The sequence below is a fragment of the Suncus etruscus genome, chromosome 18 (genome assembly GCF_024139225.1).
Source record: "Suncus etruscus isolate mSunEtr1 chromosome 18, mSunEtr1.pri.cur, whole genome shotgun sequence".
Taxonomy (NCBI): Eukaryota; Metazoa; Chordata; class Mammalia; order Eulipotyphla; family Soricidae; genus Suncus; species Suncus etruscus.
Genome location: NC_064865.1, coordinates 30,058,109 through 30,074,312, shown reverse-complemented (window position 1 = coordinate 30,074,312; position 16,204 = coordinate 30,058,109). Strand labels below are relative to the sequence as shown.

The 16,204-nt window shown below is 49.9% G+C and overlaps 1 protein-coding gene across 1 annotated transcript in view; it reads left to right on the top strand.

Moving 5' to 3' along the window:
* The first annotated feature begins 4,611 nt into the window (after positions 1-4,611).
* KCNK5 (potassium two pore domain channel subfamily K member 5) overlaps positions 4,612-16,204 on the top strand; it is a 39,220-nt gene continuing 27,627 nt past the window's right edge. The window contains exon 1 of the mRNA XM_049765367.1: positions 4,612-4,930. Coding sequence (XP_049621324.1) covers positions 4,745-4,930 — 186 coding nt within the window. The 5' untranslated portion in view covers positions 4,612-4,744. The remainder of the gene's footprint in view (positions 4,931-16,204) is intronic.

The following is a 16,204-nucleotide window of genomic DNA, read 5'->3' as shown; positions in this document are numbered from 1 at the left end:
TCCGGCCCCATCAGGAATGCTTTTGATGGTGCTCAGAAACCTTAGGGATGCGGGATATAGAAGCTATATGCAAGGCAAGTGCTGTACCTGCTGTGTACTACAGCTCTGGCCCTAAATTGAACATTATTGCCCTCTGATTTGATTTTGTTTTCTTTGGGAGAGTCATTCTCAGCACAATGCTTGGAGGAACATACTATGTTCTCATATACAAATCATGTACTTCTCGGGACCAGAGATAGCACAGCTCTAGGGGGTTTGCCTTGCAAGCAGCCGACCCAGGATCAATGGTGGTTGGAATCTTGGCATCCCATATGGTCCCCCGTGCCTGCCAGGAGTGATTTCTGAGCACAGGGCCAGGAGTAACCTCTGAGCACCACCGGGTATGGCCCAAAAAACAAACAAACAAAAACAAAAACAAACAAAGCAAAAAAAAAACTAGAAAAAAAAACAAACAAATCATGTACTTCTAGTCCTTTGAACTATACCCGAGTCTGCAATGATGTGTGTTTATGTGTGATTTTTGTTGTTTTTCCTGGTATAAAACATAAAGATTGGGCCAGAGAGATAGCATAGCAGCGTTTGCCTTGCAAGCAGCCGACCCAGGACCTAAGGTGGTTGGTTCAAATCCTAGCATCCCATATGGTCCCCCGTGCCTGCCAGGAGCTATTTCTGAGCAGATAGCCAGAAGTAACCCCTGAGCATAGCCGGGTGTGGCCCAAAAACCAAAACCAAAAAAACCCCAAAAAAACAAACTAAAAAAAGTGTTATTTTTATCACTTTCACTGAATTCACCATTTGAAAATCATCTAATAGGGCTGGAGAGATAGTACAGTGGGTGTTTGTCAGCATGTGGCCGACCTGGGTTCTGTCTCAAGCTCTGACATCCCATATGGTCGCCAGAGTACTGCAGGTCTACTTACTACTGAGGGCAGAGCTAGGGTGTGGCTCTAAGCATTGCATTGGGTGTGACCCCAAATAAAAACAAACAAAAAGAAGTCATCTAACTAAAATAAGTAGAAGGTTTGTAGACTTCAAAATGTAATGGGTATTTTCTTCCTGGGTTTTAAATAATTCTTTAGAAATAGAGAAGAACTTCGTCAAGCAACTGACAATTCCTTGTCATGTAAAATATTTCATGAGACATTTAATATATGTCTGTCTGTCCTTCAAGCAATATTACAAAAACACAAGGGAAAATAAAATCCTTTGACCTTTTACATAAAGAGGTAGACAGCTCTTTAAAATCCTCTTAAAGAATTTTTTATAGGGCTCCTCAACGTCAAATTGAATTTCAGTGGGAAAATTTTCCCTTTGAAATTCCTAAATAGGATATATACAGAAGTACTCCTGAACTGACATAAAACAACAAAAGCCTTAGCATCATGAAAAGAATTATCAAATGTTAATTAATTTAAAAAGCTTGGGGGGGGCAGAACGATAGCACTGTGGGTTAGGGACTTGCATCCGGAAGACCTGGAGGCATCTGCAGTGCCTGGCAGACTCTGGCACTCCATGTGGTGTCCTGAGCACTGCCAGGAGTGATTTCTGAGAGCAGAGCCAGGAGTAACCCCTGAGCACTACTGCTATGACCCCAAAAAACAAAACCGAAAAAAACAAAAAACAAAAAAGAAGCCAAGGAAACTCTTGAACTAAGGATAGGTGTGGGATCTGGGGGCCTGGGCTTATAGGCATGACCTTGGAAAAAACAAACAACTGAACTGCTAAGCTCCAGGTGGGACCCGTGTAAATATAGTGATGTGAATCTATCAAGGTGAAACTACTTCTTCTCAAAGCTCATTTCAAGCTTTTCTTAAAAAAAAAAAAAAAAAAAAAAGCCCTTTGAAATAAGTATTTATCATGGTAACAAATAAGCACAATACTAAAGTCTTTGATATTTATCAGCAGAGTAAGAAAATAATACTTTCCCTTACCAACTTCCCTACTTTTTCCTTTTCCATCCTTCAGGCTCAAGTTGTCTAGACAGTCATTGGTTTCAGTACAGTTTCTATTTCCCAAGCCCCCTCACCAGGCATAGCTCCTGATCTCCATGGAAATTGTTAATTCAAGAGTGTGGATGGGGCCTGGGAGGGAGAGGAGGGAGCTGAGGGGAGAAGCACATTAATTGTGAAAGGAGACAAAGGAAAGAGAGGCCTGAGCTGGCAGAGTAGGGAGCTAAGGTTAAGAGGTTTGGGAAAAGACAGGAAGGTAAGTAATACATCAGCGGAAGGAGAGGATGGAAGCCAGGCATGACCTTTGACACTGAGAGCAGAAGAAAGCAAGGGGTTAGAGGATGGAGAAAAAGGCAAAGCAGAAAGAGAGAGAAATGGGAAATTCTAAAAGCCTCAAATAAAAACCAGCTCATCAGAAAGTGTGCAGCAGTGTTTTTGTGAGACAGTGAGCTTGGAATAGGAAGAGGCCCTTTATTTTCTTAGGAAGAGAACGCAGACCGGAGGTGGGAGAGGAATGGTAGGGACTTTTCCAAACAAAGAGAGCTTGTGGCCTCTCAAACTGCCCCCACCCCGCGCTGGTTGAACTGTTCACACCACAGCCCCTTGCTTTTTCCACCCAGGAGGTGGGGGCTGGCGGGCTGAGTGGGCCAGGGTGGAAGCTGCCTCTGCTCATGCTGTTGGCTCCAGAGAGGGACATGGCTTACTGCAGGCCTCAGACCAGGTGCAAGGAAAGAGATGGTGGTTAAAAAAAAAACAACAACAGGGTGGGGGTGGAGGATTTGAGTTGGGGGAAGGTACTGGCTGGGGAGTGGCTACCCTAAGGCCTTTTCCAAGGTAAGCCTGGACTCAGGAGGGCCCTGAGGGGAATTGGCTCCCACAAAAAAAAAAAAGGCTTCCATTCCAGATCCAGTATCAGGAAATCTGGGTCTCCTGCGCTCTGCTTTTACCTCCTGAGGCAACACGTGATTCTATAAAGACGAGACATAAATCTAGAAACCCTGGGCCAGAGCGATAGTGCAGTGGTAGGGCGTTTGTCTTTCACAGGGCTGATTCAGGACGGATCTCGGTTCAATCCCCAGTGTCGCATATGGTCCCCCAAGTCAGGATCCTTAGGTTCTCTGCTCCTTCTGCTCCTGCAAAAATTGGAGAGGACACACACACACACACACACACACACACACACACACACACACACACACACTGTGCCCTTGTTCCTGTTCCCCACCCCTCCCAGGTCAGAGTAAGTCCCAGAGATGGTTGGGTATGGAACACTGGAAGGAGTGGGCCCCCACAATTCATGGCTGCTGCCAGTTGAGACTTTGAATAAACGAATCCACTCAAGCTTCTCATGAGGCATGAAATGGCTGTAGGGCTGCCAGGAGTTTATTGACACTGGGTAAATGAGGAGTACCTAGGGTGTGTTCTTGACAAATGTGTTTCTGATAAATGCATGCACTGCTCTATTGCACACAATGTTTATCGAATGTAACAGGCACAGGAGAAGTAGAGAAAGTAGAAGTAGAAAGAGAAGAAAAAACAATAGAATATTAGAACCAAGAACTAAGGATCAACCAAGAGGATCCTAATGGGGATGGGGGTGTTAGGGAAAGGGGGATGGCAAATTTTAGTAGGCTGAGAGTATGCAAGAGGTCAAGTGTTTCCTGGAGAGTAAGTGTGTGCAGGTAGAGGTGGAATGCCACAGGGCAGCCTCGAAGGTTCCTTTGGGAAGTCTGGGTTAGGGAGGGGAGATTTGGGGTATCCTCAGGGCAGGTGAGAATGGGAATTTGTGACTGGATAAGGTTCTTTTGTCTTTCTTTTTCTTTTCTTTTTCTGTTTTTGTTTGTTTTGGAGTCACACCCCCCCCCCCCCAATGCTCAAGAGTTACTCCTAGCTCTAGGCTCAGAAATCGCTCCTGGCAGGTTCAGGGGAACCATTTGGGATGCCGGGATTCGAACCACCGTCCTTTGCATGCAAGGCAAACACCCTACCTCCGTGCTATTTCTCCAAGTCCCTCTCCTGTCTTTCTAATTCCCAGATTTATAGGAAGGAGTGAGTGCGAGATGGAAAAAAGAGCAAGAAGCACATCACATCTTGGCAGAGACATCAGCACATGAGAAATGTGTTACAATGAAAATAAGAATAGCAATCACTTCCTGACCTCAATGTCTAGTTCTCAAAGTTAACACACTAGCCCAGGGAGCAAATTGACTCCCGCTGGCCGCAGCCTCTGGGGCTCTACAGAGGCCCGCACAGCGCCCCCTGGCTGAGACTCCCGGAAGCGCACTGGCGTCCCCAGCGGTTCGGAGAGAGCACCTCGTTCACGGCGCTGCGCTGATTCTCAGGGCCGCGCGGGGCGGTCCAGGGAGGGGCGTGGCCACGCGAGAACACGCCCACAGGGGCGTGGCCAGGGCGGGCGGAGCGCGCCGGGCCGGTTAAAGGCTCTCCCGGCGGCGGAGCGCGCACTGCCAGTGGCGCGCGGAGGTGCCCACGTGTGTGCAGCTCAGTCGGCTCCCCAGGTTTTTTTCCCCCCTAACTCCCTTCGCCCCCCGACTTTCCCCTCCCTCCAGGTCCAGGGCGGTCTCTACCTGTCCACCCCGGCCCGCGTTGAAGCTTGTACCCTGTGCACAGCCCACCGCACACCCCACGGTCGGGAGCGTTGCAAACTTCGGGGCGGAGAGGGGGAGCCGAGGCACTGCGCATGCGGAGCTCCAAATTCAAACAGCTGTTTGCAGAAGCTGGAGGGCGGCGGTTGTGGACTGCAAGCCGCCTGGGTTTAGGGGAGGCTTTGGGGAGCCATGGTGGACCGGGGCCCTCTGCTCACCTCGGCGATCATCTTCTACCTGGCCATCGGGGCAGCGATCTTTGAGGTGCTGGAGGAGCCGCATTGGAAGGAGGTCAAGGAAAAGTACTACACGCAGCGGCTGCATCTGCTCAAAGAGTTCCCGTGCCTGGGCCAGGACGGCCTGAACAAGATCTTGGAGGTGAGCCTTCACCTGTCCCCCCTAAGTCGCAGATGCACCTGAAAGCTTTCGCACCCCGAGCTTTGGAAGACTCTGTGGCACGGAGAGTGCGGGGTGACAGGCGTTGTCCTGCCTTGAAACTGGCAGCTCAGGTCTGTCGCCAACCCTGGGGCACGGGGACCACCCGTCCGCGGCCCCTGGAGGCCGGTTTGCCCGGCGATCTCTTGGGGTGACCCCCTGGTGAACCGGGTCCCGCGGAGACTGTTTGCGCGGGTGCCTCCCTGCGAGGCGGGCGGCTGTGGGGCGGATAAAGGCATTTATCTTTCCTGGAGACGCTCCCGGAGCTCGGGAGCCAAGCCGGGTGCCACCCCCACCCGTCTCCTCCTTCTCCTCCTCCTCCTCCTCCTCCCAGCCGCGGGGCCCCGGGACGCGTCTTGGCCGGTTTTGCTGGGCGCACCCGGGCCGGGAGGAACTGACTTGACAGCTCGAGGGTCGCGGTGCCTCTGCCTGAGGGGCGTCTGGCAGAGAGAAAGAGGGGTGCTGGGGGAAGCTGCCACACTTCGTGGAGGAAGCAGGTTGGATGAGAGTTGAGTTTCTCCCTGCGGGGTGGTTTCGCCATGCTGGCATCTTCCCGGGCTTTGACCTCGCTCGGGGAGACTGGGAGGGATGATCATCCCGGTTGAACCTACAATCACTCCTGGGGGCGGCCCTGAGTGACCCCCAGCTTCTGGAAGACTGGAGCCCCCACCATTCTTCTTTCTCTACTGGCCCCAATAGCCTTCCTGCCAGGGGGCTTCCAAGCACTTAGAGCCCTGGACTTTGGAGTAAAGTAAGGACAGATGGGCCAAGGTGTCATGTTTTGGGGGGAGAAATTTGCCAAAAATGGTATTTGATAAGGAACATTTCACAAACCACAGCGGCTCTTTAAACCTCCCCCCTTTATAAGGCTGTCTAGTTTTCTAATTGTTCTAGCCTCAGTTTCCCCGTGGGTGATGATCTTGGGAACCCTCCTTTATCCTTCCCACCCTGAGCTGCTGGAAAGCACTGGGCAGTATAAAGACCATTTTAATCTTCATTTGATGCACATTTCACACAGAGGAACTTGGCTGGTGGGGGACTTTGTTGGGTGATCTAAGACTTATTGGAAATTCCTTTGGGCCAGGAATGTAGCATCCTAGAGAACACTTACCATATACCATAGATGAAGGAGAATCCAGGGTTTCCTCCCCAGCACTAATCAAACATCAGTTTTCTCAACAGGGAAAGACTTTCTCACCCTGTAGAGAGGTTCCTGCTATAGGGGTTGTGTGGGGGACCTCTGAGGGGAGTCAGTGGGTCTGAGTGGCTGCAAGGCTTGGGGTGGGGGTGGGGTTACTTTATAGTTTCCCTTGAGGAAACAATTGCTCTATAGAAGGACTTGTTTGTTGGCTCGGGTCTTTGTTTGGAGGGGAAGAGGGCTTCAGAGCTAGCTGCTCTCGAAGTGTTTCCCTCTAAGCCACATCTCCGCCTCCGTGGCAGGGGAAGGAAGGAAAGAATTCAAGGCTGAATGTGGGAAAATAAACTTCAAAACAGGAGTTGAAGGGAAAAAGGGTGGTTAGGGGCAGGAGGCAGCTCAGTACAGCTGGGAGCGCAACCTCTTTCTTGAGAGGTTTGTTCAATTCATTCATTATTGCCTCGCCCTATCCCGCCACCCCTCCTTGCCAAAAGCAGGCAAGTAACTTCTAGAAAAAAAGATGTGGCATCGGCCAGGTTTGGCCTGTGCTCGTTTCAAACTGTCCAACCCTGTCCCGCCAGGCAAGTCCCCTTTCTTCAGAGGAAAAAACCCAAACGTTGGAAACAACAGTGGGTGCTTTTAGTCAGCACCTCTTACAAATTGCAGAAAACCTGCCTTGCTCCACTGACTGGGAACTTGGGGTACGGCCTCCCACCTCAGGAAATGGGGTTAAGGGAACCCACAAACTCCCGCCATCACCCCTTTGCCCAAGAAACTGCTGGAGCAGTTTCCACCTGAGGTTCCGCATATTTTCAAATGCCAATCACCTCTGTAACCCAGAGGGAGCCCCTGGCCTGGAATTCCTGGGGTGGGGGTAGAGATGGTGGTTGGGTATTTGGGAGGAGGGGCTAGCAGTTGGGGTTGGGGTTTTCCCCTGCGCTGGCAGTTGGAGTCTGTGCTTTCTGATGCATGAGAAAAGTGAGTCCATACACCTTTCTACAGCTCTGTGGAAAGGCCTGATTGTCAGGTGTTTCCTCTGTTCTGGCTGCACTTGAAGCAAGGTTTTTGGGGCCCCACTTTTCCAAAGCACAGCCAGCCATGTGCTCTCTCTCCTCCCTGCCTGCTCAACCTTCTTGAACCCTTGCCCTGCAGCTTGTTCCTTCAGGTATTGGGGCATGGACTTCCCTAAAAGCCAGGACTGCCACTGAGGGGAATGTTGAGTGAGTCCCTGTGTTTGCAGAGCTTGGGAGGGAGTTTGGGGGCTGACTCCCTTTGTAGGCCCCTTCCCTGGATTCACTTTGCTGCTCTTTGCAAAACAAGGGTCTGAGCTGCAGTTAAAAGTGAGAAATGGGGGGGCCGGAGAGATAAGGTGTTTGCCTTTCATGCAGAAGGTCGGTGGTTCGAATCCCGGCATCCCATATAGTCCCCGAGCCTGCTGGGGGTGATTTGTGAGCATAGAGCCAGGAGTAGCTCCTGAGCGCTGCCGGGTGTGACCCCCAAAACCAAAAAAAAATAAAAATAAAAATAAAAATAAATAAAAGTGAGAAATGGTAGGCGAGATGAGTGATGAGGACACTGGGCTTGTGATATGGACCTCAGGCTCTCTCTGGGGTCCGCTGCTGTGGCCTATTGTGGTCAGACATACAATAGGTCACCTTGATAAGTATTTTTTCCGGTATTATTCCAGGTACTCCATGTAGTCTGCCTTCTTTCAGATAAGGAGCGTGAGGCCCTGTTGTTAGCAGGGGGGCTGAGTGCGGCTGTCTGTCTGTCTCCAGAGCCTGCTCTCTGCCACCCTTCCCCTCCCTTAAGGGCCTGTGAAGTTGTTCAATAGCTGGTCTGTTATAGGCAACTTAGGAAATTGGTTCAGCTGGTCTCTGCTCTGCTGGGAAATTCTATTTTCTGTTTCCCCTAGAACAGTCTGCTCTTGTGTTATGCCTGGCTGGCCCATCACCATTACTGAAAATGCAGCAGGCACTGCCACCTGACCCCAAAAAAGTAGAGGGATGGGGTGAAGAGGAATGAACCCATCTCAACCTTCACTTCTGTTATACAATGACCATAAACAGGAAGGATCTGAGAGTTTCCCATGGCCCATTATTCAGACCTCTGAGTAAGCACTTTACAGCTGTCCTCTTCTCTTTATTGAATCTGGATAACTGCTCCTTACCAATTACTGAGCAATGAGCACCCCATCCCAAAAAGCTTTGAACTTACAAGGTCAGTCTTCAGATCACTGAGTCCTGTGTTCCAAAGTTTGTGTCGCAAGCATGTTTGTATCAAGTGCCTACTGTGTGCCAGTTGTGTTGGGGATGAGGCAGGGCTGTGATTTGAGGAGCGGAATAATCCCTTCTACAGACTGCTCAGATGAGTTGCTGGGGAGAAGGTGAATTTTAAAACATGAAAGTGGGGGCCAGAGAGATAGCATGGAGGTAAGGCGTTTGCCTTTCATGCAGAAGGTCATCAGTTTGAATCCCGGCATCCCATATGGTCCCTCGAGCCTGCTAGGATCAATTTCTGAACATGGAGTGAGGAGTAAACTCTGAGTGCTGCTGGGTGTGACCAAAAAACCAAAACCAAACAAACAAACAAACAAACAACCACACATGAAAGTGGGGCTGGAGAGATAATATGGGGCTTACAGTGCTTGCTTGCATGTGGCCAAACCTGGCCCCAAATTGAGCTTTTATTTTTTGGGGGGTGGGGAGGGGATTGGGGCAGTGCTCAGAGGTTATGCCTGGCTTTGGCTCAGAAATCACTATCACTCCTGGCAGGCTCAGGGAACCATATGGGATACTGGGCATTGAACCTGGGTTGGCTGCGTGCAAGGCAAACACCCTACTGCTGTGCTATCACTCAGGTCCCAAACTGCACTTTCCTAACCAGAGATTGCTTATTTGATTGCTTGCTGGGGTCACCTTTTTTTTTTTTTTTTTTTTTTTTTGGTTTTTGGGCCACACCCGTTTGACGCTCAGGGGTTACTCCTGGCTATGTGCTCAGAAATCGCCCCTGGCTTGGGGGGACCATATGGGACGCCGGGGGATCGAACCGCGGTCCTTCCTTGGCTAGCGCTTGCAAGGCAGACACCTTACCTCCAGCGCCACCTACCCGGCCCTGGGGTCACCTTTTATTTCCTGGATGCGTCTGACAACTCCATGCAGGCTCTAGTCTATAGCAGCAAAACTTGTTCCAATTTTGAGGCTCCTGGTACAAATACCAATCAGGCCTCTTAGATTTTGGAAAATATTACTGTGGATTTAGGGGCTAAAGTTACATCTGCTCAGAAGCCTCAACTGGGACTCATTAATGGAGTTTCTGGAGGAAACTGGAGTATTGAGGGTTAACATGAAAAACCTCTTGTGAGCCTGGTTGAAATTGTAAAGCACTCACTGGTCCACTAAACCCGCATTTGTAAGGAGTCCGAGGTCCCACAATAGATCTTTTGATCCAGGGTGGGGCTGGGACTGCCATCCTTAGTTCAGACTTGAACTCACCATCCAGGGCTGCACACATGGAAAGTGGAAAAATGGAGTTTGGGGGAGGAAATGGGAGAAAGGGGTCCCTTTTTTATGATTTCTTTTTTTTTTATTTATGTTTTGTTCAAAGCTAAGGGCAGCCTTCTCTATAACTCCCTACCCCCAATAAATTCCCAAGTCTATAAATCGGTCTTTGTTAACTGCTCTGGTTGAGTTTGAACAGTGGAAGTGAGTTTTCATCAAGTCATTTGAGAGTTTTACTGGAGCACTTAGGAGAATTCTAGATGAAATGGGTAAGAAGCGATTTTTGGAAGAGAGCAATGAGCTGGTGTTGAAAGGTTCGAGGGTGGGTAGCAAAGATGGAGAGGGGGTGCCAGGGAGGTGGTGATTGTTGCTTCTGAGTATTTTTTCTGGGGTTTTGGCCCTATTTGTTGTTGAGCATTTGAAGGAAACACAATATCCCAGTTTTGAATGCTGCGCTCCACTGGCTCTGACCTCAGGCCAAAGGCTTTCATCTTGGACTTGGCTCTTTGCTGTGGGGTTGGGCCCACCCTTTCCACTCTGACACGTGTGTGTGTGTGTGTGTGTGTGTGTGTGTGTGTGTGTGTGTGAGAGAGAGAGAGAGAGAGAGAGACAGAGAGAGAGAGAGACAGAGAGACAGAGAGAGACAGAGACAGAGAGGCAAAGACAGAGAGAGAGATTGGGCCAGCCTGGAGAGGGGATGATGGGGGTGGTGAAGGACTAGGTGGAAGTGGGTTTTGGAGAATTTGGAGGGGGTGTGGAGAATATAGTGGCAATCTGCAGAGATCAGTGAGATTCCCCATGATTCCTGGAATTAGATGGGATCTTTTCTTTGTTTTGGGCCATACCTGATGATGCTCAGGGTTTATTCCTGATTCTAATGTCAGGAATCACTCCTGGTGGTACTTGGGGACCATATAGGATGCTGGGGATCGAACCAGATCAACCATGTGTAAGGCAGATGCTCTATCCACTGTACTGTCGTTCCAGGGCACGTGGGGTTTTCTGACCTGGGGCATTTCTCAAGGATGGAGTCTCTAGTGGTCTCTAGGTGCCATCTGTCTCTGTAGTGACAGGAGGGCAGGATGATGACCTGTTTCTGAGGAGCCCCTTGGCAGGAGACACAGGAAGTCCTAGATGGCTGGCCACAGTCACTCCTTGGTTGCTCATGAAGGGTGAGGGCCATTGCCACCCACTCTGGGGCCATCCAGGTACAAGAGTGGCAGAAGAGATGTCACCCGAATTTTAGTGTGCCCACTTCCTTTCCCCTGATTTGGTGGTGCTGGAATCTTGCACACTCTCAATTGTGGTATAGAGAGCAGCACTCTGGGTGGTGGCACTGGAAATCCAATGGCAATGTTGCTTATGCTGCACTTGGCCTCTGGAGTGGGACCAGGGCTCACATACACAAAACAAGGCATCACCAAGCAGCCCAGGTTTTAGCCTGAGGATGTGTATTGTGAGAACCTTGCAGTGCCTGGAATGACGTGGGGGTGGGGGGGAGATGGTCATGGTAGGAATGAGAGGTGGTGGACCATGTGACTATAGATATTTTTGTTCGTTTGTTTTTTGGGTCACACCTGGCAGTGCTCAGGGGTTACTCCTGGCTCTATACTCAGAAATCACTCCTGGCAGGCGCGGGGGATCATATGGGATGCTGCGATTCAAACCACCGTCCTTCTGCATGGAAGGCAAACGCCTTACCTTCATGCTACCTCTCTGGCCCCGACTATAGAGATTGAATGGGTTGACCACATGGTTGACAAGTGCCTAACTTTTGTCTTATCTTGGCCTCCTGTATTTATTTCACTTTTATTAAACAGCATGAAGTTTTACCATTTTATTCACTGTGAGAAAATGTTCACTACCTTTGAGCCACTTTGTGGTAAACTCATCTTTTAATTTCGCAAAACTGAAAGTTTTAAACACATTAACTTCTCTTCCCCCCTTTTCTCCAATTTCTGTGCATTTCACTACTGTCAGTATATTACAGTGGAGCCACACCAGTACTGGTCTTGTACAAATGGTACAACCACTTGGAAAAAGTGTCAATCAAATTTCCTCCAAAAATCAGAAAGGAATGTCCACAGGATCTCACGATTGCACATCTAGGCAGAGCAAGCATAAACAAACTCATTTTTGGAACAAGATAAAGATACCCAAGGGTGGCGGCTCTTTCTGAGCTGTAGCGCCCCCCCCCCCCCCCCCCGGAAATGTGGCACTGTGTTGGGGTTTTGGTGTGCCACAGCCACAAAGTGAGAGTCAGATCACTAAGCCTGTCTGAGTTTGGCCAAAGAATTTGAATTCACCAAGTTTTTGTCATTTTCAGGCAGAGGAGTGAACAGCCTTTTAGAATCTTTGACCCTTTGCAACTTCAAGGAAGTGGAATACTCTCAAACAGCAGCATTTCTGTGGCTTGATCCCTAAGCCCTATGGGTTTTCTGATAAGAGCGCCTCCTCCCTTTCTTGTATGAGAAATGTGGGTTTTTTCCACCCAAGGCTGCACAGCTAACAGCTCACACCACCCTCTCTAAGTTAAACTGGGAATTTAACTGGTGTGTCTAACTCTGTATAGCCTGAAGCCTTGAGTTTTGGGGAGAGGCGTTGATTGGCTCCCCAAGCCTCAGAGAGACCAGGACAAAGCTTCCTGGGGGTTTGCAGGGGAGGGGGGGGTCCCATTGGGGTTGAAACCTCAATAGAATACCAGCAGCCCTGGGAACTCAGAGCTGGGAGAGAGAACAGTGAGGGAAAATGTGTTGAGTGATGGATTACAGATGGTAGGGCCGGGAGAGGTGGACGTGGGTCAGTGCCTTCAGGAATTAGACCCTATTTCTCAGGCTGGGAGAACCCTTGGGCAGTAATGGTCTGGTTCTGAACAAGACAGACCCCTATCCTCAGAGAGCCCGTAAGCTAAAGGAAGGTTGCAGCCTGCACCTGGTTGTCAGTGATGAGTATTTAGATGCTGGGGTCTCAAACTCTCGGCCCTCCGTACAACATTTTGTGGCCCTGCCCTAGAGAAATCTTTTTTTGTTTTGTTTTGTTTTAGTTGTTTGGGTCACACCCCCAACGTTCAAGGCTTACTACTGATTTTGCATTCAAGGATTACCCCGACTTTGCCTCCTGCGGCCCCCACGTAAATTGAGTTTGAGACCCCTGGACCCCTCAGAGGTGGTCAGCTTTTGGTCCACATCTGGCAAAACTCAGGGCTTACTCCCAGCTCTGTGTTCAGAGATCATCCTGGGCAGGGATGGGCTGGGGGACGATATATGGTGCCAGAAATCAAGCCCATATCAGGAGCATGCAAGGCTAATGTCCTAGCTGCTGTACTATTGCCTTTGTCCCAGTGGTTAGCTTTTGAAGGAAAAGAAGGGGCCTAGGAACAGTGGGAGTTGAGGTAGTAGCAGCCCCCCGTATGTATGTGGTCCTGCTGCTTGCTCTGTGCTGGGGGATCAAGCTTGGGGCTCGAGCTGGCAGGGCTGCTCTCTAGCCCTTTGAGCCATCTCCAGACTGTTTTCATGGGCAGCTTTGGTTTTCACAGGGAAAATGGGTTGCTTGAGGCTATCCAGTTAGGAAGTGGATTAGCAAGGATTTGAAGCCAGAGCTAATACCCCAACAGGGAAAGGCCAAGAGAAGGGAATAGACAGGGACTGTTTATCTTCAGAATCTTAGGCACTTACTCAGTGACCTTACAAGCCACTCTCCTTATCTGTGAAATAGGATCATAGATCCCATCTCTCTCTTGCCTCCTGCCTGACCTGTGGCACCAACTCAACACACCAGCAGGCAGCTCTGGGTCTCAGTTGCAGGTCTTGTGTCCTGTCTTGGGTGTGGGGTTGGGGAGTTGGGGGAGCTTCTTCCTGATGTCAGCTTTAGGCTCCACTCTGGACAAGGACCATGGAGTTGGAGCAGGATGATAAAATCTTCCCTTGTGAGTTCACCCACCATTTTCCATTTCTTGTCCAGGAGATCTCTGTCGCCCTCCACTCCCCCCTCAGTTGTTAGCACCACACTCCAGAAGATGGAAGATTTCTCTTTTGTGGGGGCCTGACCCCAGTGTCATCACTGGCTTTGTCCTGGCTTGACCTGGAGAATTCCTCAGGTCTGCTTGGTCCAATGGGGTCTACCCTGGTGTTCATGCAGATAGCTCTGGGTGAGCTGTGCCCTTCAGGGCAGATTCAGCTCCCTTCACCACCACCACCCCCCACCCTCCCACTGAAGCTCTTGGATTGACTTTGAAGTTTGCATTCTAGTTTTCCTTTCTTCCATCTAAATATTTGGGTTTCCTGCTGAAATATTTAGGCAGAGTTGTGTACTTTTAGCTTTTGTCACCTCCTGTGGCTCACTATAATCTGGCTGCAGCTGCTTGGTAGGGGCTTGGGGAAACCCTCATTTAAGGGGCTGCTGTTCAGTCTTATGAGCTGCTCTGGGAGAGTTGAGCCCCTCCTTTCATCTGTGTGGCCTGTGTTTGCCTGGGAGAACTGTGTTATCTGGACTGTTGAGAGAGGCTCAGGCCCTTTATTTACAATCGTATTCGGGGCCAGAGAGAGAAAGAGACAGCGGTGAAGATGATTAACTGGCATGTAACTGACCCCAGTTCTATCCCTGGCACCACATGGTGACTTGAGCACAGTGCCAGGAGCATCCTCTCCCCTGCCCTCCTTTATGTCATTGATTTACAATGTTGTAGTTGCATCTTGGGAATACAACTTATATGTCTTTGTGTTTATGCCGCCTTGCTGCAGGGGACAGCCAGAATTCTAACCCATAATGTGGTCCTGATTGTCCCCACAGTACACTGGCTTGTGCTTTGTGAGACCAGCCACATTGCACTTCTCTGGCGTCCCTATGGAGTAAATGCATCTATTCATTCGAGAAGGCGTGGAATGCAGGCTCTGGGCCCAGTGAGACAGCAGGAGACAGTAGGAGCCCTGTGTGGGCAGAAGTGCCCCTCCCCACCCCAGTGCTCCTGGCCAAGCCCAGGAGACAAGCCCACCAAGAGGCTGGTTTTCCATGGACCACTGACTAGCTCAAATGTGTCTGTGGGCCCCCGGTACCCAGTGGCATGCCAACCTCTTCTGGGACATCTGGATCCTGCAAGGGTGTCAGAGTGACCTCCCATACCTTCTTCCAGTTGTTTGCTGCTGGTGCTGTGCTGTCCACAGTGGCTTAGGAGTTTTTCTGCTTCATCCTGAACCCATTCAGCTTCAGAAGGGAAAGTAACAATTCCCATTTGACCACCATGAAGATTAAAAAGGGAAATTCAGTCTCTGGACAAAGTCATTGTTATCTGCTCCTCTTGGAGGAACTTGCAGACTAAACTGACCTCCCTCTCTGAGCTCGTTTATATACAGGAACTTCTCTTCGCATCTTCGCGTCCCCTATTCTCCCATTCCTGAACTCTTTCACCTGAACCACCTGAAGAAAACTCCACCAGCAGCCAGTTGAGTCCACATTAGCAAGGATGGGGGGTCAAATAGGGCCCCTAGTTCTGTACCGCAGAAAAGTGAGCAAATACCTTGACCTTCATGCAGCATGGAGTTTACTGAGCATGTACTTTGTGCACTAAGCTGCTTCAGGCCTGCTCCATAGAGAAGGGGCCTGTCCTTGCCTTTTGGGTCATGTCTTCTGACCACGTACTGCGGAAACAGAGGAGGGCAAGTGGACATGCTTTGGGGGGGGGAAGCAACCCCCCTGCCCCTTCCTTTTGGAAAGTGCTGTTTGATCTTCAGAGCCTTCTGAGGAGTAGGAGCAAGGCCGAGTTGTTTGCAGGAAGAGGTATCCAAGCATAACCTCCAGCGGCAGGATGGGGGCCTGCGTTACCCACCCACCCTCCGTGCCACTAGGACTGTCGTGCAGGGGAGGCCAGGGTGCTCCCTGCAGCATCTGGGGTTGGGGTGCCTCTAGGAAGCTACAGAAACACACATTTCCCCCATCCCAGACTTCACCTTGAGTCTGCAGATCTCTCTCTGAGGTCTTGCCCTTAACTCGTGAGTTTTGGAGGTTCACACACAGACCCATTGGCCAGATTAGAAGACTGAGCCTAGGGTTGTGCTGGGGACCATGTAGAAGTTAAGCTCAGGTTTAGGTAGCTCAGCTTGCGCAAATTTAGAGGCGAGCTATTTTATCTGTAAGTTTAACATCTACTCCCTTTCAGCCACTTCTCTTTGCTCTCTGTTCTGTGGTGCTGGGGATGAAGACAGAGCTGCACATGTGAGGCATGTACTATACCACAGAGCCACATCCTAGCCTTGAATTCAAAACCAGCTCAGCAGCCATAGAGCAGAGCACTTGCCTTCCTAGTGTGAGGCCCGAGGTTGGATGCTTGGCACTGCAGCCAAAGGGGAAAAATATCCAAAAATGGAAGAAGCCTTGTTAGTGTTTTGTAGCACGTCCCCACATATTCAGCTTATCTCCTGCAGGCTGCCAAGTGTCCTAATCTGTGGAGCACCCCCTTCCTCTGATGTGTACCAGATTCTGCATCATCCACTAGCCACTCTTTTTTCCCCTAGGAGAAAACAAAATTCTAAAATTGTAAGTCTGGATTTGTTTGTTGGATCTTCAGATCCTAGTATGGAATGATTTGCT